At 40.7% G+C, this 27207-nt stretch overlaps 1 protein-coding gene across 1 annotated transcript in view; it reads right to left on the bottom strand.

The window, feature by feature from the left end:
- Nucleotides 1-23360, bottom strand: part of FHIP2A (FHF complex subunit HOOK interacting protein 2A) — a 33665-nt gene extending 10305 nt beyond the window's left edge. The window contains exons 1-12 of the mRNA XM_009087165.4: nt 23132-23360; nt 15260-15338; nt 13203-13372; nt 10930-11034; nt 10459-10581; nt 6143-6436; nt 5103-5299; nt 3839-3953; nt 3659-3735; nt 3363-3555; nt 1979-2148; nt 1000-1143 (exon numbers count right to left, since the gene is read on the bottom strand). Of these exons, the coding sequence (XP_009085413.1) occupies nt 1000-1143; nt 1979-2148; nt 3363-3555; nt 3659-3735; nt 3839-3953; nt 5103-5299; nt 6143-6436; nt 10459-10581; nt 10930-11034; nt 13203-13372; nt 15260-15338; nt 23132-23176 (1712 nt within the window). The 5' untranslated portion in view covers nt 23177-23360. The remainder of the gene's footprint in view (nt 1-999; nt 1144-1978; nt 2149-3362; nt 3556-3658; nt 3736-3838; nt 3954-5102; nt 5300-6142; nt 6437-10458; nt 10582-10929; nt 11035-13202; nt 13373-15259; nt 15339-23131) is intronic.
- Between the last annotated feature and the right edge of the window lie 3847 nt (nt 23361-27207).

The raw sequence follows: 27207 nt of genomic DNA, 5'->3' as shown, positions 1-27207 counted from the left end.
TGGACCCTGATTTCAAATTTCAGCCTTCATTATACCCCAAGAACTGCTGGACACTCCTGTAGAATTGATATACAGAAATATGTAGTAACTGACTTTCATCTTATCTCAAAGAATACAAATTTGCAGGACACTGCAAATCAGAAAACATTTCTATTCCCTGATGCAGGTTACTTGAGATGAATTTAGGAGAGTGTTCTTTGTGTCTTTGCTCCAAACCATGTCCACCATAAACTATAAATAGCAATACTGGGGGAAAGAGGTCAAGAAGTGATGATGTCACTGTGTCCTGGCTGTCTCTGGGCTGTTTGCTTCCTCTGGCTAACACCTTTGATTATTTCTGGGCAGGCAGATAGGTCAGCACTGACACACCAGTGCTGCTCTGCTACCAAGTACTGACAGAGCAAACAGCCCTCATCCTAATATTAGTTCCTAAGAGAATTACCAGCAGTAAGTTGCTTAGAGCAGAGCTTGTTCTCCTTGTGATATCCAATTTGCAGTGAGTCTGACAGGCACTGAGGTATGTCAGAGGTGACACAGGTGCCCCCTGACTTTCAGGGAACAGAAGGTTATCTCTAGCATGGCAATTATCCTTTTATGTATGTGTTTATGCAACTTTGAAGTTCTAAGGAAGTCTGAGGGACTTTTTTCCCCTGAAAGGTTTATGGCAAGGCGCCCCAGACTTGTCCAGGCAGGTTAAGTCCTGTAACAGCCTTTTAAGTACAGCAAGTATTTCTGCAAAAAGCAACTTTTATAATTGTGAATTCTGAGTATTCAGCCATTAGCTGCAAAGTTCTTCTATTTCTCTCATTTATGTTGAATTAATGCAAGCTCTAATCTTTCAGAAGTAGCTTTCTGATAAAATGCCACAATTTCCTTCTGTGGAGTAATTTTCCCAGCTGGCACAGAATAACATCCATTACAGAGTACACATTTAATTTGCACAGTGTGTGCAGACACCCACACATTCAGACATTTCCTCAAGTCTTTGTTTCAACTCACCTATTTACAATTTTATGAACTTCAGTCTTCCCATCATTTTTCGGATGTTCTGGACTGACAGGTGGAGAAGCACTGAGCCACTCCTGAGCTGACAATGTGTTATCTGGAGACAGATCAGTAAATAATGGATCTTCCTCCAGATCTCTGAAATTACATTAGACAAAAACATAATCATCCACAAAATGTTATGGAAGGCAGGAAAATCTCTGGGTCACAAGGCAGGCTGGTTTTCTTCTCTGAACAATGAGGATGTTTTCCAGAACATAACAATATCCACAATGTATTACAGAATTAATATGCAGAAATACCAACCTTTGCAAATACCCAACAATGTGAAGAACAGACGAGACATTTTTGACTTGGACAAAATTACTGCATCAAGTCACTTAAAACTTCTTAGCCATATTTGTCACAGAAGAGAGTTTTACTCCAGGACATATTTAAATTATTCTAGATGACTAAAATAGTTTGTGTGGCCAGACCTTACCTCTCCTTCACTAAAACACTGAGTTCTAAGAGTTACCTAGCATATACATTTTATGTAGTGCCTCACTCTTTTATTTATTTATTTTATGTAGTGCCTCAGAAATGTTCTTCCATCAAAAATCACTAGGAACATAAATGTAAGCAAAACACTGAAGTTACTGACTGCAAGAATATTCTCACTGATTGCAATAAAATATGCATAGATTTAAGCTTGGTAGATGCATAAATACATTGAGACACGAAGACCTCTGAGTGTCTATTGTTCTGCAAAGAGGCTTGTGGTAATTTTAGATTTTCTGTTCCTGTTCTAAGAGTTTCCCTAAGTTGCTGATGTCGGAATTTCTGCACCACTTTACGGATATGGATTAATACATAGAGCACTCAAGTGCTCTCCAGGCTCACTTTTCTTTCAATTACTGGAAAAAAAACTGTTTTGTTCTAAAAATAAGGATCCAAGTTACTTGTTGTGAAAACTCTTAAAAATGAAACTTACACTGCTCCAGCAATCTGTCCATTCTCTACCACATCTTTATCTTCTTGACAGGGAGGCTTGTATTCCATGTAGTTTCTTTCTTCCAAATTTCTCAGAACCAAATTATAAAGAATGTGCTCATTGGGTTTTTGCAAAAGGTGCTCAAACATTCGTAAAGTCATTATGCTGATCTGCAACAGAAAGAGTAAAAACTCAATAAACTAATGCACTGCTGCCCTGTGCTTTTGCCTTTTATCTGCTTTGTCCATCCTAGAACATTGCAATTACTTACTGACATTATGGAAGGAAACAAAATCATAGGAATAAATAGGAAATTATGATGCTACATGTGGTATGAACATGGATGAAGAGTTCAAATACATTTGAAAATCACTATGGGAATGCTTTTTTTTTTTTTGTAAAAATACCTGTTCTGAAAATCTGTCAAAATAACAATACAAAGAACGTACAGAGAACTCAGAATTTAGCTTTCTGTTCTACAGTTACATCCATGCTGGAAGATGATTGTCACTGGGCAAATGAGACCCACAACAGGACTTAAAGTTACTAATAAATACCCAGAAAAAAAGGAAGTAATACTGGGATATTGTGACTAGATCTATAGGCTATGATTTTTACATGGAGATGTTATGTAGGCTTTTAAAGGAACACTGGCTTCAAGCAATACAAAGACAATTTTTCAAGTCTGCTTGAGAGTGCTTAGCTTTGCAAAGATAACTGATTTACAGAGATAACTCATTCTGACAGGGTGAGCAGGTAGGCATACTGAATAAATGGATACAAAAAAGCACAGATTTTTATTTCAGGCAAGCTTGGTTTTTATTTGAAAAAGTAGAGGCTGAGGTTATTTCATGGAAAAAATGAAGCAAGTAGCTTCTGAGGAGGGATGTTACTGAAGTAAATTGTTTTAATGATGCTTAGTGTATGTAAAGAGCTTAAACTTATCACATCATCTTTTAATTGGCATTGCATATATCCTCCGAGCACACTTAGTTTTTATCTGTATCTTATATGATAATAAGACAGAACTGACACAACATGGAAAATAACAGCAACAAATTAAAATGCAATTACAAAAGCTCAGTTCACTATATCTTACAGACAAGCAAGTCTAACTGGATATGCATAGTGGGCACACAAATTCACAAAAAAAATCTTTAGCAAAAAAAAATAAAAGGAAATATTAAGGAAATATTGCTAGGTGGAGAAAACAGATTGACTTTATTTTCTAAAGGGAATTTTTAGGGCCAGGAGCCAGAATTCTCTTTCTTGGGAAAAGATGTTACTGGACACAAATATGAGAAGTCCTCACAATGGTGTCTTTACAGACTCTCTGGGCTCCAGACCAGGCCAGCAGACACTCCTGTGTCAGATCAGGCCTCACCTCATCAGAAATGTGATCACAGTGCTCGATCAGCCTGTGCCGCAGTGGATGCCTGTTGATGTCTGTCAGGGTTTCTGGCTCTCTGTGCTCTCCAAGGATGAAATACACCAGTTCCTGCAGCAGCACATCCGAAGTCACCTGACGAACAATGCGGTGCAATAGTGCAGTTGACGTGAGGATTCCAATCTCTGAACTGAATGAAACATTTCCATATCAGATATGGAGTGGATTTCCACTCCCCAAAAATCAGCTTGATTCAGACTCTGTTCTGTTGTGTCTTGTAGGATCCTACTCACGTTTGCATCAGCTGAGGTTCCATAACATCAATGAAGAATCGTTCCCGCACAGCTTTTGCCATAGCAACAGCAGTCATCTGAAACAAAAGTACAAAATGGTGTGTCTCAAACTCAGAAGCTAGGAAACAACTGGAACTACTTATTTGCTGAATATTTGTATCATCTGAACACATTTCAAACCTTTTGTGCTTCTTTGATGAGTTGATCACAGTAGTCAAACCAAGAAAGAAATGAAATCAATGCTCTTTTCCCTGGAAAAGCAGATGCATCTTCTTTGTGGCTGTAGGAATCCAAACTAGAGCACACAGAGGAAAAATATTTCTTTAGTCTACAAGTAGTTGAAGAATCTTGGACTCTATTCTTACTGAACCTAACAGAGTAATTAATGACCTACTTGTAATGAAGAGAACATTAAAAATGCTTTTCTGCTGATCTCTATGGATCTGGCAGTGCCATCACAACAAAAATATTCAGTGCGTGCTGAAGGAAAAAGTGTTTCTGGAGTCAGAAGGGAAAACTGATCACCAAGTCTGTTCTCCCAGAATACACAGACTACAGAAAATGAATCAGTAACTCCTGTAGTCACAGAACCATAAAATGAAGGCAATTGTTCTTCTCTACTCTGTAAGTGACCTCAGGCAAGTCGACCAAAACAGTGTATACCTGAACTAGAGTGTATCTTTCAGAAAGAAACATCTATCTCAATTTAAGGGCTGTAAGGAATAACAAATACACAACTTTCTTTGGTAAAAAACTCCACTGTTTATTTATCCCACAATTTAAAGGTGTGGGTTTTCCCCTTCTAATTCCAAACTCCAGCCACCAGAAATTTTGCTAGGCATTTTGTAAATATCTTCCTTCGTCTCAGTACTAACAGACCAGGAGCAAGTCATAATAATGAAGGCAGAGTGGGAAAGATAAATGTTTTAAGAATCTAAATTACAAGCAGTTAGGATAACAGGCATGTATCTTTTGCTTCATGCTAATTACTTATGAAGCAACTCTTTCCTTCTTTTTTCTGCAAAGATTTTGCAACAGCAGCCTGTTAACAAATAGACCCTTCCTGCCCCTCAGAGCAGCTCACAATGCTCACTGTGTATAGTGAGAAGTTTATGCTTCCTAAATCCTTGATATCTGCATGAGAATATTAACCCACACATGATACTACAGTGACATCACTAGAAACTGCTGATGTAATCCAGTGGAAAATCTTGCCCCCTGAGGAATTTCTGCCACGGACTGGCAGGCAGACCTGGCCGCATGTCAGAAATCACAGGTACACAGGATACCTAAAGCGCACCACTGTGCTACAGCTCTATCTCAGCTCTGCCCTTGAGGCTTTAGCCTGTGTGTGTATTTTATACACATTATCCACCTATCAAATTAGTTTCAGGGAAGGGTGTAAAGTCACTTTGAGTATTAAATACAAAAATAAAATTCTTACCCCCAGTTAATTGCCTCCACTGTTTCAATGTCTAAGGGATCCAGTGACTGAGGCAAGGCTTTGTAGAGGGTGGCCAGCCTGTCTGTCAACAATTCACATAAACAAGTGCTTTGAGTCAGGCACTTGGCAGCTGCTGGTTCTGGCAAACTCACCAAAAGCATGAGACCTTCACAGGCCTTCACTGCTATCCGGCCGTCCTGGCAGAAGGGCATGGAAGAATTAATCAGAGGGTGAATGAAGACCACTGGAAATCAAGAAGCAAACACCTTCCAAACAGAACTTCTCCATTCCCCCACAGTGACTGAATACATTTATCTTTGTTGCTTTCTCAGCCATTACCTCTAGTGAATTTGGATGCTACAAAATTAAGATTCTCACCTGATTTTGTGTGAAATACAAAAATGCCAGCTGCAACCTTTCAGCTGAGAGAACTAAAGCTGTAGGTCAAGATACCAAATCCTGTAAACCACTCATGTAACAATAACGAGGTACAGTGGTAGACCGGGTTTTCTGCTCTTGCCCCTGCTGCAGTAATTACAGGCTTACCTAAACCTCTTCTAAATTATCTGAAAGAATCTAAGTCTGGATTTGATGATTAAGCTGGGTAGACATACAACAGGCTTTTTTAAGAGAAAACCCACTCCTAGAGATAGCTCAGTGCCATTACAAAGAGAGTGCATTTGGTTAATTGCAGGTAGTTTTAGAAACATTCTCTTCTAATATATTTAACCTTCTGATTATTCTGTGCAGTTTTTTCTGTGAAACATACAGCACCCTATACAAGTTTCTTAAAAAATCCAATTATATTACCATCAACAAGCTTAGTAATTATTTGCTAAAACAGTATTTTTACTTAAATCTGAATTTACAAAGAAAATTGCCAATTTACAAAAAGTGCCTGTAAAACCTCTCACTTCTTATAGCTAAAATACAGTGTGTTTATTCACTCCCTCTGCCCACTTCACACAGCATCCAACTATTTCATTTTATCACACAGAGTGGAAAAAAACCCATAAACCAAATAAAAACCAACAACTCACAGGACTTTTAGTGAGGTTTAGTAGAGAATTCACTAAATTATAGTCTTGATTTGGACAAGCAGTGGAGGACTCAGGTGATGATGTGACATTGAGTTCATCCAGACTGAAAGAGAGCTCCTCTGCCTGTTGTGGGAGCTCATCCTCCTTCTCCATGTGCTCGGCTCCGGCAGCACCAGGCGTCTCCTCAGGCTGGCCAGGCTGCCCCGCGTCTGTTGTCACGGACTCTTGGTCTTTGATCATGTCTTCTGTGATTACACTTGCTGATCCTTGGAGAGCCATTGATTTTAACTTACTCTGCAAAGCATGTTTTGGAATTACACAGATGAAATTACTGTTCCTCCTGAAGCAGGAGTTTACTAAAAGCAATTTTTTTAACATCAACGTTTGAAGTAGTCAAGGCTGGATACGGTAACCATGTAAAACATACAACGTGTGGGAGCGTGGGTGTTTTATAAACCTAGGACACTTTTAAATCTGCTTAAATTTCTCTTAAGCCCTATACATTTTGCTTCAAGGTTGAATATGCCATTTACAAAAGGATGGCAGCTTTTTCTTTCACTACTGAAGGCACATATTCACTTGATTTGCCCACAGTTTGATAGAGGTTTTTAATTTATCTTATGGGTGGCACCTTTAGAACTTAGCACTTTTTATAAAACATTCCTTTCTGTGTCAAGGTCTCACATTCATCTAATGTCTGAAACATTATTTCCAGTTGGAATCACCCAAGCAAAATAATTGTAAATTTCCTGAGATTTCACCTTCAACAGGAAAGGGAAAGAAACACCTTTTCTGACAGCAGAGTACTCTCAAATTGTGATTCTCAAGAAGAAAAAATTGAGTAGATTGAATGGACAAAGGTATTAGAAGTTGGCACTGGGCACTGGATACTCTAAGAGGTCACGGAGAAGCTTCCTGGAAGCTCCAAACCATCTCTGCTTTGCCTGACAAAAGGCAACCCATCTGTCTTCCCATAAATCTGTCTCCAGCACATAAAAGGACATTTAAATTTGTGCTGTGTGATAATGAAGAAACTCACAGAAAGGTAAGAATTCAGTGCTCTTCTGGCGTAAGTGCAGGTGAGGAATACTTTATTGGAATCATAAATTAGAAGGCAGCACAAGACATTTCTTTCAAGTGAGAACTGCAGTGAGATTATAAATCCAAACGGTTCCCTTCTCTATGATAACACCAAAATTATTACAAATATATCTCAAGCATTAATAATTTAAAAGGCTAACCATTTGGGGTTAATGGATTTTAGTACAGACAAACCAGCAGGGACTGAGTACATGACAGTGAGGCAGCAAACTGGAGAGCTGCTGTGAACACTTGCTCGAGGGCCGTGCATTCATTGTGGGGAATTTGCACTGGGCATTGTGATGCACTCACAGAACCAATTCCCTGGAGAAGCAAACCAGTGGAAAAAGCAGCAGACTGCATGCTTTAAAATAAGGATGCTCTTTGAATGCAGTAGAAAAATTACTGCTTCAATATGTTTTTTTGACAGTGTGAAAAGCGCAAGGCTGGCAAAGCAACAAAAAGGTGTCTGTCTGAACCACGTTTGCTATCACCAGACCTTCTGCAGTCCTTCAATATCAATATCCTCATCAATACACAGAAATATCTGAATCACAACAGTGACCCTTGCACATAAAGGCTGGAACAGCATTTCAATCCTGGACTCAACACTGTTGCTGGCACCACTCAAGCTGCAGGCAGAGTTGCTAAAGGGAAAAGCTTTTTTTTTCAAAAACTGGGCAATATTCTGTAAAATACTTATTTCATCTTACAGTGGCTTATTACTTCATGTTTGGATTCTTCTGCCATTTGAAAGGCCACTGTTTATTTAGTTAAAGCAGTGATGAGAGAATTAACATATATAAATGTATGAATGCCCCTACAATGCGTCCATAGCTCATTACTCTTACGTTGGCAGGTGACACAAAGCAGTTTGTACATTGAATAACACACAGGCAGAATCTTTGTGTGTATTTCAGCTTCCTATTGTTTGATCATGCAATTCTGCAGCTCAGCTGCTCACCTGCCTCCTGCAAAGGTGCAAAACAGGATCCTGAATGACCTAATAGAAAAGGTTACATAAAACACATATTCAATGCTTTCTAAACGAAGTACTCATGAATTCAGCGTTACCAAAGAGTAATTTTATAAAATGAAGGTATAACTATTTAGCTGCTATATTAGAACTTTTTCAAGGTCTTAGGAACAGAAATTGAAGAACAGAGAGTTAAGTATCCCTTTGCCAGAAACAATCAGTTGCAAGGAGTATCTCACCTAAGATGGGATGAGATGACACAAGTTTACCCTAAAATATAACTGAGGTAGAGGTGATAAATAAACATTACAATGTATATTCTTTCTCTCTGCACAATAACTAGGAAAACTTAGTTTAAAAAAAAAAGGAATACATTAATAAAAAAAAATTAGCATAGGGATCCTAAAGTTTTTAAAAAGTAGAATGAAGTTCTTCAAGTTCTTATTTCCACAACAGACATAACTTGCCCAAGTTTAGGCTTATTGATTAAGCAATATAGGTGAAAGATTTCACCTCTATTGATTAACCAATAATATATATTTGTATAAATTTAAAATATAAATCAGCATTCTGTCAACAAACTATCTGGCACGGAATCACACAAAGGAAGTGAGTTTGTACACACTCAGATTTTTATGTGCATAACATGCTGTATAAACTGACTGGAAGCAGTCGAAGAAGGAAGCAAAACTAACAGATACAAACACTCTCTGGAAAGATCCATCTGCATTTCATCTTGTAAGCGTTGGAGATTGGAGGTGGAAATGCCACACAGAATTCTGTAAATTTACCCTTTCATGCATTTGAAAGTGATCAAGTCACAACAGCACCTCTAAGAGGCCAAATGTGAACAACCAGAATATTCTCTTCTAATGAAACGCAATTCTGCGCTCCGCATAACTGATCTGGAAACAACCATCACAAGTTGTGAAGACAAATGCTTTAGGCTACAACACCTAGAATAATACTGTGAAGTAACAGGAGCTACAAGAAATGTTTGCCAGCTTGCCTGAACTCCACAGCCAGCATTTTGTGAAACTAGAGACCCCTTTGAAACTCGGAATCATCTGTTTCTCCATGTCTGTTTTTTAAATATTGGAATCTCGCTATTTTGGGGAAGAACACTTATAAAGTGGGACAAAACACTTGTGGTTCTTATGACTGGGGTTCTCAGGTTTGATTGCAAGGGCACTATTTAAGAGGCTTAAACCATACAACTTACACAAATAACACTAAAAGTAATCCTGGTTTAGAATTCTACCCTACTTTGCATGTAATATATGCAGTAGTTTGCTTCTGAGTGCTTCTACTGTTTAAACATTAACTTTTCAATCCTCATACCATGTCTGCTGCTTGTACAACAAGCAGCAGGAACGATGACATACAATGGCAATCAGGATAATACTTAATTGAGGTAAAAATAAACTCAAGATGGATTCTTTACTACTGACATGCAAATGATAATCACATACTTAATGGAAAATAACATCTTTTTGCAGTTTAGCAGTCTTTGCTGTCACAGATCTTGTTGGTGGAAAGCTTGTAAAATAGTCCTGAAGGAATATTTTTCAGCTAAGTAGCATGTACTTAAGAGAGACTGTGTCACCATAAGAAACAGCATAGTGGGAGCAAAAAGCATTTCTAAATGGACTTTTATATTTTTTTTATGCTTCTTCTACATAGGAACTGAAAGTCAGTCTCAAAATTGTTTGTCCTCCCACTCTGATTTCATAATACCACATGTTAAAAGAGGCAGTAAAGACACAGGCTGTCTTGCAGATAGAAGATGGTGCTGTGTTGTAGATTGTGAGCTGGCACTGCAGCTCCAGCATATGTGCCACTACCAAATAAGGGCCCAATCCTGCAGAACACTCAGCAACTTGTAAGGTTTCAGTGCCCCCTGCAATCTGTCCCTTGGTCTTCATTGGGATGACAAAAACAACTCAGGAAGGTCAAGGTCTCCCTCACACAGTGTTTTACACTGCAATTCATATCCCTACTCTAAAGGCACTTTCATTGCAAAGGAAAATGACCTTGGGCAGATGTATTTGTGAGCCTTGAATGAAATTCTTGTGAAAATCAGATGTATAAAGTCTCTGGGAGAAAAAAAAAAATTCTGAACAAGACTTCTAGTATCACAGGATAAAAAACAACAGACGGAATGAAAACTAAGCTATGAATGTGATAGCACCAGTTCTCCACTAGATTTTGTGTATGACACAGTAAATACATGTGTAAAATTTTGAACTGATTTACTCACCTCAAGGAAGAAGTTGACCAGGTATGGATCCTGCTTCAGCTTTGCACATACTATACAGAGAAACTGAATTTCTTCATTTTCTGTCGGTGTTGCCAGAACCTCACCACACAGCCTGATTAATTTCTGTCACATAAAGTGAAAAATTAAGACAGGAAGTTATTGCTTTCTCTAGGAATAACATACTGAATTAATTTTCTATATAAACACTACAATTATGTATTATTATTGACTGGAACATTTGCTCTGGATTTAGACTGCTACGAACAAGTTTTCTTTATTATTTATGACTTTCATTGCAGTGGCAGTCCAAGACTCCAATCGTCAGCACATTATAAAAAACAAACTGATATGGCACCCAAGCAATTTCCTTAATTCACTTGACAACAGAGGAATTAAAGATAACATTAGCTACAGCAGAATAAAAGAAATTTGTCATGCAAAAATACAGTTTACTAAAAATCTGAACAGTACCTGCACTGGCCTATGCACATTTATGTGAGGAAGAAGAGGTTGCCGAATTCTTCCAAGAAGTTTTGTATAAAAAGCCAGAACTTGCTGTTTCATTCCTGGAGGACACTGAAACAAGAACAGATGAACAACAAAAGAATAGAATGAATGTGGAGAAAAATACAGATGTAAATTTTTCACTCAGAAAGGCTAAGTAAACAGCAATAAGTTAACTAAAAGTATTTTTTACAGTAATCATCAGTTAACATATTACTTTTATCAATATTGACAGAGATCAGTAAAAAATGTTGCATCTCATTACTGTTTTCTCTTTCAAATTATTCATACTTTCAGTTAATTGCTCTAGGGCAAACTTCTACTAAACTTTCCAGAAAATATTCTGTATCATTACGGTGATAAGGGGAAATTAACTTGGAATTAATTTGCTACAGGTCAGATGTGTTTTAAGGTACTGTGCCACAAAATCCAGCAATTCAGTGAGTCAGTACACACAAATACACAATGATAAACTATAAAATTCTTAATACCTACAGAAGGTTTCTTAAGGTCATAAGCAATTAACCTTAGCCAACTGAAGTGTTTATAAATGTACAGATGCTCCAGGACAAGAGAAAGCTGCTGCTTTCCCTGAGCAGAATATAAATCACAAATATCTGTGGAATATGCAGACCCTTGTTCTACTGTCCCTAATGCACCACACCACATGAAAGGACTTTCCTATCTTCAAGAGATCTGATGGCTTGTGGGCCTTTATGTACCTTTGCTCCTAACTAAATTCCCCCAAACTAATTAGTTAATAACTAATTTTTTAGTTAATAACTAATAACTAATTTATTAGCACTTTAATAAATGCTGTTAATTTTAACCCCACATAATTTCCCTCATTTGCACGTCCAAATGCAGCTGAGGGGGCAACCTGCAGCCTAACCTGGCTCTCCTTTCTAAGTAATTATCTATAGATTTTTAATCCCTACTCATTGCTAATTGTCAAGCAATTCTTTGAAGAGAATGGCAAGACACACACCATCAGGGCACATCCACAGTAATGACTGCTGTGAAAGGGAACTATTCATTTTGCACCAGATCTTTGCAACATCTTGCTAGAACTGAACTGTGTGTTTACTTCAGATGTATCAACTCACAAGTGGCAAAGTGTAAAGACAGGCTGTACAAGAATTGCTTGTACAGACATATTTGTATGAGTACAGAATGACTTCTCTCAACTCTTAGAAACACACTACTAATTACCCACTTCACATATGTCACCATTTTATCTTGGTTTCTTGACAACATTTAGAGATTACTGAACGAGCTGTGCTTCTGAGCAAGTATCTTTAATACAGCAGTGCTGTGGTTTTAAGCCCAGCTGGAGCAGGTATTTTAGCATGATTGTAGGACAGCTGGTACAGTAACAGGTACTGCAGATCTCTGGTTCTTCCAGAGCAAGAAACATCTCAGACTCAGCCAGCCACTGTCCTGTGTTGCCTGTTTATTTAAAATCGATTAAAAACTCATGACAATGTGTAAAAGACTGGTTGAGAAGGAAACCCTGGAGAGCTCCATTTATCCTTGGAACAGGATAAACCATGCCTTCCTGAGTCTGCACTGTGATACAAAACGTTCTACCCCAAGGGCTGCCAAGCTAGCAAAAATCCACCCCATGATCCACCCAAACCCCACACATTTCAGATCAGAAGTCTGCCAAGACAGACAGCAATGAGGATGGACCAAGACCACGAAGGTAACTTCATGTGTGCCACAAAATAAACATGAAGAACCACACAATACTGCCAAGGTATGAAAGCTGTCTGGGGATCAACTCAAATTAATGCTTTCTGATATCAAGGCTTTCTGAGCAATAGCTCAACACACTCAGAAAAGTTAATAAAAAATTTGTATTTAACACAGGACTTTTCACCCAAGAATCCCCCCAACATTTAACAAGGGACAGAGGGGGATAATACTGTCTTGTAGTAGCCAGAAAAACTCTAGACTGAAGAAAAATGTTTCTCCTGCTTCTAGTTTCACCATCAGCATTATCAGAGTGGGGAGTCTTACCACTGTCGGCACCTCAGGGGCTGTCTCATCCTGATCACATCTGTAAAAGGCTGTTATTTGTACTATGCTGGTAATATATGTTGGTATATTTGTAATCTAAGCAAGCAACTCTTTGCTAGAGTTCAGTGTCCCACACTACCACCTACTGTAGAACTTCAGTCTCTATCACAACTAGGAGCTCACACAAGAGATAATCTGTTCTGCTGAGAAATACATACATCAGCTTTTCCTAGTGTGTAGAGTGTCTCCAAAATCTTGTGATGTAGCAAATATTCCATGCATGGTCCTGTTTCACCTGATTCCCTCTCATTTTCTTCTTGAACTAGAATATCCAACATCTGTTCCAGGTGAGAGGGAATGTTCGTATCAGTCACAGGAGCTTTGTCATCTAAATAAAAGAAATAGGGAATTAAGAAGGATTCAAAAATTGCCCTCATATTTATGTTCAGTTCTAAATTTAATTTTATAAATACAACACCCATTTAAAGAATTTTATATGCAAGTTTTTAACATGTCTTAAAGAAAACTTTCAGAACTGTATCTGAACACTGGAATATGAATTGGGTAGGTATCTGACCTTGCAATGGGGAAAAGGTGAAGTGCCAAAATTCAAAACATGCAGTAATTACACAGTCAAAAAAGAAAAATTTCTACTGCCAGACAGCAAGCCAAGGGAGAGAAAGGTACAACTCTCAATCTTCTCTTTAGGATGCACTAGGTCTTTATAACTTCCTCTTTAACCTTTGATACAGTATTCTCAAATCTGGCCTCTAACATCAGCCTAATTTACAGCTAATCAGTTCCTCTATAAACTAGACAATTAAATAAATGGCTTTTCTGTTGATAACAACAAAGAAAATTCAAACTCTGTGCTGTTTATTCTCCAAAAGCTTTTAAATTTCTCTTCTGTACTTTCTGCATTAAAATAGAATTCTGTCAAACTTTATGAAGGAAAGGGTAAGATGATGATTTTATTATATTAAAGTCATGAAACTGCAGTGAATTTATGCCACTGGAAGTAGGAGCTGGCATTCACATACTGCAGAACATATCCACACATGAAGATTTTCCTCTTTTATTTTTTTCAGCTGAATTCTACATGAACAACTATCCTAGGGAAATGGTTACTACTGTTTATGCAATAATCTAAAAATAACTTGTCACTTGCATGCAACTGGCAACAAGATCACACAGGAAAACTGCCATGTCAGAATGATTTTGGTCTCTGCCACAAGCTCCAGTTAGCCGGGAGTGTTGTGCTTGAATTTCCTACACGTAATTCTGCTCCTACTGCAGAGGACAGAAATACATCCACTGAGTGGAAACTTCTTTTTCAAAACACTTTGAAACTCTGGGAGAGAGGTCAGCTTTTATTCTGCACCACGTCACTGCAGGTGTCAGTTTTCCCTGCCACCCTGTCATTTCCACCTTTGGAAACATCACATAGTGTTCCAAAAGACGGGTATTTGGAACCAAGGGTCACGCTGCAGTTTTACTAGTAAATATTGATATAAACAAGATCATCAGACACAAATGCAGACTCAACAGCTCTTCCAGCAGAAGGTCAGAACTAATAGGCTTGAGGAAAGCATGGCAACACTCATTTTTAAAACATAACTGTTTCATAACTAGGTCCAAAATTAAAAATTTACATGCTGCATAATTGTTGGGGGGAAAAACCAAACCAGGGAAGAGTTTTAAAAAAAGCAACTACAGCCATATTTCATCAGATTATCTATTTTTAAGAAGAGCAGCGTAACATCTGAGTAAGGTTTAATAAAACTTGTTGTCTGGGCTATCAAAATACTTTACACTGAGACAAGACACTAAAGCAAAAAAAACTAATACTGAGCACACAAAATCCATCTGTGTCAGGTAAAATCTATGACCACAAAATTACTTTTGTTAAAATCTTGTGAAGAACAAGAAAATCCCTGATGCAAAGCAATAAAAATGTTAACAGCAGGGACTGCATTTCTGCAGCTGTCTGTTTAGATTAAACAGAGTATGTGAAGGCAGAAACTGGGTCAGATGTAAAAAGGTGCAGTTCTCTATATGGTACTCAGGAAACATGACTTCAACCATTTTTCATGTTTCATGCCTAATTTTACAGATGGAAATACTCGATATTTTTACTTACTAGTTATTGCTGGTATTTTGATTAAAGACATGATTCATATTAGTATTTCTTGATCTTTACTTTTTAAAAACACTGAAACTGTGAATTCTAGTTTCCACAATTAAAAGACAAATTCAGAGTGCTTCCTTCTTTTACCTGCAGTCTCTATGTAATAATGGGTGATTGCTTTCCAGTGATAAACAAAATCTTCTTGTAATGGAAGGGAAGGTGCAAGCTATGGGGAAAAAAACACAACAAAAACCAGTTAGAAATGGAATGAACATACTTGCTCAGAGATTAAATTCAGTTTTATCCTATGCTTGGAAGTAAAGTGCTGTAGATACTGCTACAATTGTTACTCTCTGCTCTTTTACCTTTAACAAGGACTACATTCATTATTCATGGCTGAGCCCCATGCCACACTGCCTGCTTGTAAACATCAGTAATAATCTCATTGATGTCTCTATCACCAGACAATCTATTTGAAGCAACAAAAGCAATTGCTCCTACAGCAAAGCAACACTAGAAATGTATGCTTGTATTGTTTAGACCACAATTTTGTCCTGCAGGAAAAAATAATGTTCTTTTACATCTGCTCTTGATGTCTTCTTCCTTTTGTGTGCACTCTGTTCTCTTCTTTCTGTCTGCTCCCTTAAAAATACCAATTAGTTGCTTTATCCAGTTTTACCATGCCTTTTTTCCTGTTAGCCACAACTTCTTTTAAAAGATCTTTGTTCAGTTTTTAGGTTGGGTTTGTTTGTTTGGTTTTGGGTTTGTTTTGCAAATTTTTAGTTAGTTTTTTTTTTTTTTTTTTTAGGCCCATACCCAGAGCTTGGCAACTTGTTCTCTTTTTTAAAAACAAATATGTTTCTTATTTTATTTCTGCAAGAAAAGGAAGTTTCTTCTTTCGTGGAGGAGTTTGGGATGGCTGGCTGGGTGTGAGCAGCATCCAGGAATAACACGGTGCAAGAAGGAAGCGCAGCCCCCCAGGCAGTCACCATCAGCACTGCTCCTTCCCCCAGCACTGCTCCTTCCCGGCTGAGTCACAGGTGGACTGTGGCCCATTACACCACAGGCAGCCTGTGACAAAAGGACCGCAATCATTTCACCACTCTGCTCTCCAAAGGGAGAGCTGAGACAAGCACTGAATTTGTGCCCCTGAATGTTTTGAGCTGGTAAAATCAGGAATCCTATAGGGAAAACTCCAACCATTCAATAGGTTACATGAGGAGCTGTTGTTATCGAGGCCTAAGCCTACTTGTTTGAGACTCAAGTCCTTCACAGAATCTCAGAGGGGCTGAAGTTGGAAGGGACCTCTGGAGACCATCCAGTCTAGCCCCCCTGCTACAGCACAGTCACCTACACCAGGCTGCTCAGCAGCATGTCCAGATGGCTTTTGAATATATCAAAGGATGGAGACTCCACAGCCTCTCCAGGAACCTGTGCCAGGGGTCAGTTAACCTCACGGAGAAAGGTTAACTGAAGGAAGTTTTCTCCACAGGAGCAGCAGATACCACATTTGAGACTAATAACTCTGAACTCTTCTAGTGTCTCCCCACAGGGTCTAAAATGTGCTGTGCTGTCTCAGATATTGGGCAAACAAGGGCTCAGGGTTCATATATAGTCTAGTACAGTATAGGCTCATATGGTCTTTACTAGCTAGTGTTGGTTTCTTTGAAAAAGCCCTGGATGCTTTCCACATCAGTCTTTTCCTTGCCTTGAATTTAATGACACTTAAAATTTATCTTGGTAAAGTTGTAAAGCCCAGTACATGCCAAGATAAGTGCAATGCTAAATGCTAATGGCCCTTTGCACACAGGACTTTGGAATGCAAGACACTGGAAAAAGAGTGGTGCTTGGCAACTATCTCTGCCTCCATCCCGGGTGGAAATGTGCCCTTGGAAATGGCAACCAGGAAATCAAACTGACAGTGCTTATCCTCTCCCTGACAGGCTGTGCCCTCACTGAGCTCCACGGCTGGGCACTCAGAGCAGCACATTAGCACAACAGCTACCACCAAGTATCTGAACACCCCACACTGCACAAAACCCGTTTATTTGACTGTGACATTTACTAGGTTATTGAAATTCAGAAGAATAACCAAACAAACTGAAGATTGAGCATATGATATTGTATGCTCTGTATGTCACACTAGCTGCACTAGATGTGTATTTCAAGCAATGTAATGATCATTTCTGGAAAAAAAAAAAGCTGTATCAAAACCTCAACGCCAGCTGATGAATAACCCAGGGACAACTTTTGAGGAATACAGGCCTCCCAGACCACTCTATTTCCAAAGTAACACATGATAGATAACATTAAAGATTTATCTTTGGCTGATGTGATTTTCCTCTCCACTTCTTCTCGTCTCATCTGCCTCAAGATGAATTTAGTGCCTCTGAGCAGTGCCAGGAAAAGGATTTCACTTCTCAGCACTGTCAATAATTTATCTACCATGGGAGAGAACTGTGGATATAGACATTCTCCCTCCTAACAAATGCCTCTAGGGACTCTTCTCAGAGGTGAAAAAATAATTCAGAGACAGGTCCTGCCTTTTCAAATTAAAACACCCAGTGATTTCAGAGTCCTCTCTGATCAGGACTGCAAGCCAGACATAGCAGTGATAATATTAGCATGTGTGTGCACCTGGGCAGTGCAGCCTATTGGGAACACACCATCAGCATTGCCACCAACTAGAGATGTAACTCCAACAAAATTATTTTGAGGTAAGGGTTTACTGATCAAAAAACCCAACAAAACCACAGAAGAAAACAAACAACCAAACAAACATAAATAAAGCAAAAAACCCCTCCAAGCAATACTCTTAACTTAGTTATTCAGACATGAAAGCAAGATCAAGACCAAGACCACGATACCAGCTCATATGTATACAAAGCCAAGCACTGGAAAGCATTAGGAACCTGTAACACTTGGCTGACATGTTTTAACCCTACTAGGACAGGTAGTACTAGTATGAGGTTATAGTTCCTATTTTAGGATGAATTATTGGCTATCAGCTGAGATGGAATACATGTTACAGCTGCCAGCCTGAATAACCACTCTACTGTGTACGTACTTGTATGGAGATTCTGAAACAAACCACAATTCCTTGTGAAGGCCATTAATTCCTGCTACTTGTCTAATCTGAAGGAGTCACTTTAAAAATGCAGTTATTTCTCCCCAGTACATCAGCTGCCTAGGACATGGTGCTTATATCACCAAGGTTGTGGGTTTGATCCCTGTATGGGCCATTCATTTAAGAACTGGACTTGATGGTCCCTGTGGGTCCCTTCCAACACACAATATTCTGTTACTCTGTAATTAATCCTGATGTAATTAAATATGACCTTAGTGATTCCTAATCTCAAATGAAGTTCTCCTTTGCTGGGGGAACAAAAAAACAAACCTTGATCTTCAAGCCTGCAGTGTAGGTGTTGGTAAACGAAATAGCTAAAATCCACTGAACACCACTGAACTGCAGCCCACTGGAGCAGGCATTGGTTAGCAAGATCTTCCATCTGGTGCTCAGCTCCAGCAGTTCGGCTTCCTGGGAGTGAGCTGAACCTAACACATGCTGCCTTATACTTCGGGTGACAATATGTAACAAACTATCAAAGCTCACTCCTTTCAGGAAAAGTGCTGTTATCAGGAGAGCTACAGTTCATTCACCAGATCTACAGTCTGCTCATGACAAAACCTGTCCAAAATACAATTCCACATTGTTTTCCAAAGCACATAGAATTTGTGTTTAGGTAGGAAAAAAATAACATAAAGAGCAAAGAAACTTATATATATGCAGTATTTAACAGCAAATCTTTTGTGCATGTAAAAATCATTGTCTTGTTTTTCAGGTATGCTTTTCAGAAGTGCAATTCAATACTGGAAAGGATGGAAACATCAGAAGCTGATGATATGCCTCAATATCTTTAGGGCATATTCACAAAGGAAAGAGAACACTGTATAAAAAAATAACAGGTACTGTCTGGCCAGATGCCAGAGTAAAAAAAAAGAGCAGAAACTGGGTCAAAGAGAAAGGAAGGGGAAGTGCATGCACACTGCCCTAACACAGTCACTTGATGTTTTTCTTCAGTCTTACTACTGTACCAGTGTGAATGGTCTGAGAGAACATGTGAAAAACGAACAATGCTTCAAGGTTTACTTGATCTTCAGTTGATGAATGCACAGAGTTTATAATGGCCACTGCTCTCACATATAAATTAAGTCTGCACATGCTTACAAGTCATGCATTAAATATTGTCATCTGATTTGTTAATAGCAGCACAACATTAAAACAACAAGTAATGTAAGGTCATTACATCAAATAAAGTGGGTTCAAGAGGAATAAATTCTGTTATGCAGGAATAAATCAGTTACGCAGGTCATGATTTTGGAGCACTGCCTGTACCAAGTGACTTGGTTTCTTTCAAAGCTGAGTTTTGCTTCAAAGTATAAACAGAAGCTACTTGAAAGTACAGTAATATACCAGTGTCAGAGACACAGTGGAATTACAGGCTGGTAGAGAGGGGGTCTTGAGAATCTGCAGCAGGCACCAAAATCTTCATTCATTCAATTATGTGGTACAAATATTCCTGTTTGGCAGCAAATTGCAAAATTCAAGCCAACCAAAATTATATTTTTCCTGCAAGGTACACAGCTCAAAAACATCCCTTTAAACTGACAATTGAGGTGAAATATCCAAAAGCCCAAATCAAACACAAACGAAAGTCCTTTGAACACTGAGTGGCCACTTCACAGACAAGCTATTTTGTCTAGGGAAACATGAGTGAAAAGCACAAGATAAGAGCAAAATAAGTCTAACTTGCTGCTTTGTTATTGTATACTACATTTTGTTGCTGCTGACAAATGCTCACCGATAGCCCTTTGGGATGAAAGGATATCAGAAATGCATAGCAAAGAGAAAACATCTTGAGGACAAGCCATATATAAACTGTCACAGATTTAATAATATGAGCCCCATGAAGCAACAGCATTTCTATTCTGCCCTGAAGTAACAGAACAAAGACAGCAGTCCTATCCACCATTCTCACCAACATCCAACACATCCAACTCAATTTAACGATGCTCTGTTGGCAGGGTAAAACAGTGGTGCTTGCTCATCTGGATGCTGCAGAAAAATCCAAAAAGTGAAAAGTATCTAAAACATTGGCAGGATTGACATTAGATAAGAGGTGGCAAAAAACTAGAATTCAATGGTAATGAAAATCAGGAATATGGTTTCAAACACTTGGGCAATTTAGTCAGAAAAGACTGAAAGTTTTGAGTTATTCAAGGAGAATCATAGGATCATAGACAGGTTTGGGTCGGAAGGGACCTTAAAAGACCACCCAGCTCCAACCCCATTGCCACGGGCAGGACATTATCTACTAAGCCATGTTGTTTTAAGCCCCATCTACGCTAGTCTTGAACATCACCACAACCTCTCTGGGAAAAAACCTTGGTAAGAAAACACCTTAGTAAAAAGCAACTTGTCCCTTATGCTTGCCTCAAGCACAGTCCTGTCACAAGGGCAGTCAGTCCAAGAGTGACACACTGACAAGTAAAAGGCAAATACTGCCATGTCTATCAGACTGTCAACCTTTGGAGTTCCTGTCAGAGTTCAGAGGTATGGCACACTGAGGGTATGATAACAACGATTATCTAAGAGCACAGGAACCCTTACAGTTTAAATGCACTCTCTGAAGTCTGCAGGCCCGTGGGCCCTGAGGCAGGGCAGGAGCATTACAGAAGTGATGTGCAAGAGAAAGGACAGGGCAGAAAGGCTACCCAGATCTTTCTGATTTAAGGAAGTCCTACCCATGAAAGCTAAACCCAGGCTCTTCAAGTGTATTTAAGTGTCCAGTTCAGCTGAAAATTGTACAGTTGCAACTCTACCTACTCTGGAGTAGGCACCCAAAACTTTTGAGAACTGATACCTTAATTACTACTTCTGTTGCTGATATTCAGGGTTAAGAATCCAGTTGAGGCAGCCCACATTACACTTGCTCCCTAGCAAAAACAGCAAGCAAAACTGATGTTCCAAATTCTCCTAATGTTCCTGGTTCTGAAAACAGGCAGCATCAAAGTGGACTGAGCTAATACTAAGTATTTACAGCAGTTGTCACTTCCCCATAGCAAAGCTAAGCAGACCACACCTTATTAATACAGGGAGAATGAAACAACTTAAAGCCACATACAGCCACCAAACTGGTTAAAAATTTATATTTCTCAGTTCTGTCATTGCCTTAGTGGGTCAAACTTATAAAGAAACATTCTTAGTACCTTCCTGCTTTTGCAATTCCATGTTTCATTCCTAGTATTTGTCACAATCCTGTAAATGCAATAGTGCAGTTTTTATCAGGAGATCCACCAGGGTGGTGGTAGCAGGATGAGGCAATTCTAAAAGGGACACCAGAGCTGAGCAAGGACAAACAGCATGTTGTTGGACAGCACTCACTTGCAAAATGATGGTATCAATATATTTCTGTATTTTCGTTTGGGTTTTTTTAATCAAAAAAGAGCGCCTAGTCACTACTATCTCTACTCTTCTGTTCCATTCAGCTCATTTGTTTTTCCTATTTTTAACTGGATCTCAACTAAATGCAGCTCTTTTTGTTTATTTTTTGCACACATCAATAACGTAAACACTCTCTTAATAATAACTTCTGTTAGATCTCTTGAATTGGTAGGCCTGAAAGAATACCTTCTCCTCCACTCCTGCACCTCTCAGTCATCCACTCTTATTTCTGTTATTCAAAATGTGGCACAGCTCACCACAACAAACTTTCTTTAGTCAGGCAGGCACTAATTTCTGTTTCCTCTCCAATGAAAGCACTGTCTATTGAAGGCATTCATGTGGTCTGGATGTTTTCAAGTAAAACATTTCATCATTATTTAAAACATTTCCTTTCAAATGACACTACACCATTAAAAAAGCAAACTAGGAACCTGCAATTAATGAATACACGCTTGACTTTTAAACCTGAATACTCCTGCAGAACTGCAGGCTCATATAAAGACAGGCATATGCTCAAGTGCAGCACTGAAGCATACATTAATGCACAAAGGCTGCCCCTCAGAAGAGGCAGGATTTGGCATGCAGGCTCCTATTTCAATTATTTGGATTTGGCCTGCAGGCTCTTTTTTCAACCATCTGAACATTTTTCTTCCCCAACACTTTCCACCTTCACTTCAGTATTTCCCTGCCGATTTTTATCACCTCTTCACACTCAAGTCTCCTGGGTGTGCTGGTTTACTGGGAGAGGCGCTGAAAGGCAGGGAATTACTACCAAGACCCCACCTCAGTGAAAAGCAAAAATAAGCGGTGTGGCCAGGCAGTGCCGAACGCGGCCTTCAGCAATGGCAGCTCGCGAACAGACCCCGTTTCCTCTGCCCAGACCCCGTCAGGGAAGCTCGCTGCACGCACAGCCCCGCGTCCCCCGGCAAACCCGACCCCCACACACAATTACAAAATAAACCAGGGATGGAAAGCGTCGCTTTGAAACTGACAACATCCCACAAAAGCACCGGTGATGGCCACTATTGTCTGCTGGTCACGACGAGGTGGAAATGCTGGGGAGTTTCCTGATTCCTCTCCTTCATTGTCTGTCTCGCTGAAAGAGCCGGGCAACGGCCGGGTGAGGGCCGGGCCAGGGCTGCCCTCAGGCCCGGCGCGGGGCACCGTGGCCGGCAGTGCCTGGCGGTGACAGCCGGAGGCTGTGCCGGGGCTGCCCGGGCTGCAGCCGCTGCCTCCTCCCCCGGCATCCCCGGCTGTCCAGGGCCGTGCTGGGGCGGTTCGTTCCCTTCCCGTGCTCCCTCCGGGGCCCGCCCGGGCAGCTCGGCCTCCGCTTCCCTGGCCCGCGGCAGTGCAGAGCCGGGAGCGGATGCTCGCCCTGCGGGGCCCCGCCGGCAGCAGCGCCGGGAACAGCGGGGAGGGGGCGCCGGGCCCGGTCCGAGCCCTCAGCCAGCGCTCGGCGCTAGGCCCGGATCGCATCCCCGGCGTAGCGTGGCCGGGCCCGCCGGCGGCCTTACCGCCTCCACGGCGTGCTGCAGGATGGAGGTGAACTTGGAGAACATCCTGTCCCGCGACTGCAGCAGCCGCTGCCGGGAGGACCTCGAGAGCTCCTCGATCCGCCTCCGCCGCCGCTCCAGGGTGAGGGCTGCATGCGGGGGCCTGGCCGCTGGGATCGGGCGGGCGGGCGCCGGCGCTGCCTCTCGCTCCCCGGCGGACACCGTGGCACTGACACCGCCGGCTGCGCGGCGGCGGCTGCCGAGGCTCCGGGTGTCCTGCAGGGGCCGCCACCCCCGCACGCCGCTCGTCCCGGCTCTGCCCGCCCCGCTCCGCTCCGCCCGACCCCGGACGCTGCCAGCCGGGAGCGCCGCGTTCCGGCCCGGCCGGGTCTCTTGTGCTGGCCCCGGGCTGACGGCGACGCTGGGAGGACAGTGCGCGACAGTGCCGGGCTGCGAGCGGGCCGCTGCTGGGCCCCGATTCAGACCCGCTTCTGTGGGCAACTCCGGGCAGGGAAGTGAATCACAGTCACAGAATCACTTGGATTGGAAATACCTCTGAGATCATCGAGTCCAACCTTCGACCTTACGCCCCCATGTCAACCCGACCGTGACACTGAGTGCCATGTCCAGTTTTTCCTTAAACATCTCCAGGGTGTTGATTCCACCAGCTCTCTGGGCAGTCCATTCCAATATCTAATCACCCTCTCTGTGAAGAAATTCTTTCTAATGGCTAACCCAAACCTCCCCTGTCACAGCTCAAAACTGTGTCCTCTTCTGCCGCTGGTTTCCTGGGAGCAGAGTCTGAGCCCCACCAGGCTACAGCCTTCTGCCAGGGAACTAGGGACAATAATAAGGTCCACGAACCTTCTTTTCTCCAGGCTAAACAGCCCCCATGCCCTCAGCCCCTCCTCACAGGACACGTGCTCCTGACCCTTCTCCAGTTTCTTTGCCCTTCTCTGGACTAATTTCAACACCTCAATGTCCTTCCTGAATTGAGAGGGCCAGAACTGGAGGTTCTCAAGGTGTGGCCTCAGTAGTACTCAGTGCAGAACAAGAACCACTTCCCTGGTCCTACTGGCCACACTGTTCCTGAGAGAGGCCAGGATGCCACTGACCTTCTTGCCCATCTGGGCACACGCTGTCTGGAGTGAGGGGAATGGATGCCCACCTCCACAGTCCCTGTGCCCGAGGCTGCCGGCTGCCATCAGATTTCACAAAGGTCTCTGGGGTCCCTCAGAATCATGAGGGTGGGGAGATGGGCTGCCTCCACCCTCCTCCTGGCATGGCATGGATACGGAACAACCCTGGCATGTATGGCAAAGGGCCCCGCTTGCTGTCTGCTGAGGGTCTGCCATCATCCACAGGGATGATGAGATCCTAAAGGAAATAACTATTCACAAAGCAGTGTGAGGGTGATGAGCTCAGAAAGTCAGTGACAAGCTGTGGAATCATCATCCATGAAAGTGTGCAGAAAATGAGTGGATGCGGCACTTTGGTTTAGTGGTTATGGTGGCATTAGGTGAAAGCTTGGATGTGACAATCTGAGAGGTCTTTTTCAAAAGTAAATGATTCTGTCTTGTTGCTGCTGGTTGAGAGGCTGGTGGTGTGGGTGTCATGGTACTTGCAAAGTACCAAGATGAGAGGACTTGTGGCAATGTGCATATTGCTCATTTCACTGTTTGTTTGTTGGGGTTTATCCCGCACAGAGAGAAGGAGACAAAGAGAGCTTTATTTCACCTCTGAATCAAATACTTCAGAAAAAAAGACCATCCCTCCCATTTTGTGGTGCCACAGGAAAAGCAGAGGTAAAGTGGGGTGAGCAGAAGTTATAGATGTAGCCGCCAAGCAGTATGATGTTTTGGGAAAATGTTTGGACACTGGGCAAATTGACATAGGAGAACAGGATTGCTTTGGCAATGGATAGCAGAGTGAAATATTGGGAAGGTGATAGACCAGTATGGGAAAGGGAGGAGACCCTGTAGTACCAAATGAAGGAAAGCTTCCTTCATTTAATTAATTTTTGGAGAGGAATGAACACCAGCTTCCTCATATGCTAGGAGCATGCAGAGAGAGATAATTCAAAAGACAGGACAAAACTACTATTTAACTGCTGTTCTTTAAACTGTGTCATCTGGGTAGTCTTACTAATGCTATTGTGATGAAGTCTTACTGATGATTCTGCTGTACTGATTGCTATTACTACCCCTGTGCTTTGCAGGCATGGAAAGCTACAGCCCAAATACTCTATGGAAGTAAATAGTAGTTGTATGTGGACACCTTTATTGCAGTTGTTAAAGAGCAGAGCTATTTCCTTCTCAAAATCCAGGACTCCAGTATGTCAATATCAATTTAAAAGGTTGGGTTTCTTAAAATCTATTTGTCAACTTATATTCTATAGATGTTCATAGGAAATGTAAATTTTCTATGTGGGTAGCCATATGATGAAACATCTCTGTGTTTTGGTGATTATTAACTGGACAGGTGCTGCATTTGGAAGGTGCCTGCATATCTGTGTCTAAGAGAATGTGGTCATTTAGGATGCTTTTGCAATCTGTTTTTTTCTGCAAAAATGTCTTTTAAATGTGCTTGGGCTGTCTCATCTCCAAGCAGCAGAATGAATAAAGAAACAGTAAGATATCATAAAGATATAAAAGGAGACAGTTTTATCACTTGAGAATATTCCTAATCGTACTTAACAATTTATGAAATCATAAATCACAGAATCACAGATGGTGAGGTAAAAATTTGTAATGCTTGAGGGCCTCCTATTATTCTAAGAGTGACTAATGTATATAAACGCATTATTATTTAAACAGAGCTGTTCATTGTGTTGAAATTAAGATTTTGGTTGTAAAAGTGACTTCTTATTACGATTTCTCAATGTGAAATGCCTTGCAGTAAAAGAAAAAAAAAAAAAAAAGAAAAGATTACATGTAAATTACTTTTCCTAAGCCTATTACATAAATTGTATCTCTGCCTATAACCCTGCATTTACCAACCAATAGACTGAGCTTGGATTTGTAGCCATAGTGCAGAATCCAGTCTTTGGTGCTTATATGTCTTGCAAATTGTAGATATATTTTTTTAATGATCCTTTAAAGTAGTCTCTAATTTCTCAACCATATGTATGTATTTCTCAATGCTGGAAATATTGGATAAATACTGGCAAACCAATAGTAATGAAATCACTGGAAACTAATGGAAGAATTATTTCACCAGTGTCAGTGGAGAAGAACTCAGCTGAGGTTACATTTTGTTTGGGTCGTCATGTCATGTGCAACAATACATCTTCACCTGCTCATGCTTGATGTTGTTTCCACTGAAATAAACACAGGTATTACCACCTATTTTAGTACCCTTGAAAGCACAGTTCTGCTGGCTTGGTGTTGGGGGTATTTTTTTGGCAAGGTAGTTCTTTTTCTGGAAAAGTACATGCAGTGAGTTAGTGTTTTGCTCGAATGTGAGAAGCGAAAGTGTGAAAGTGAGGCTGTTCTAATTGATAGAGCTTTTGGGAACTTTCTCGTTTCTTACAAATTAATGAAATTGTCTAGATTAAATCAATTTAGATGGTATGTGACAATGAGGTAATGAGCTGGCCTTTTTATTTGAAAATCTCTCTGCTATTTGGATTGATGGCACCAGGCCAGTGTCTAATGGATGCATTTGTCTACATTACAGAAGAAGTTCCTGCAGTCTGGACTTTTGCTTCAGAGAGCCTGAAAATTTGGTGAATTTTTTTACCCTAGATGAAAATTTTCCTGTTAGTGCTATGCCAAATACATGTTGATATTCTGTGCAGGATTTTATTGTGTAATAATCAGATTGACATCTGTGTTTTCAATGATGAAATAAAGAATGAAGAAATAAAACTGGGATGAAATAAAGAATGAAGTTTTAGTAGTTCAGCATGGTCCCTGCTTTTGAGGAGGGGTAAGAAGATATTTAACATCATTTTCAGACCTTTCTGATGCTGGGCTTTAGTACAGAAAAGATGTTGCACATCCACACTGAAGAGCATGCAGTGGAATTGAAGTCATTTTCTGTCAGGAATTTTCTGGTTCTGTGCTCTCAGCTGCATGCATCACCTCCCTCCTTGC

Source organism: Serinus canaria, chromosome 6 (assembly GCF_022539315.1).
Source record: "Serinus canaria isolate serCan28SL12 chromosome 6, serCan2020, whole genome shotgun sequence".
NCBI classification, from domain to species: domain Eukaryota; kingdom Metazoa; phylum Chordata; class Aves; order Passeriformes; family Fringillidae; genus Serinus; species Serinus canaria.
This window is presented reverse-complemented; position numbering and strand designations above follow the sequence as displayed.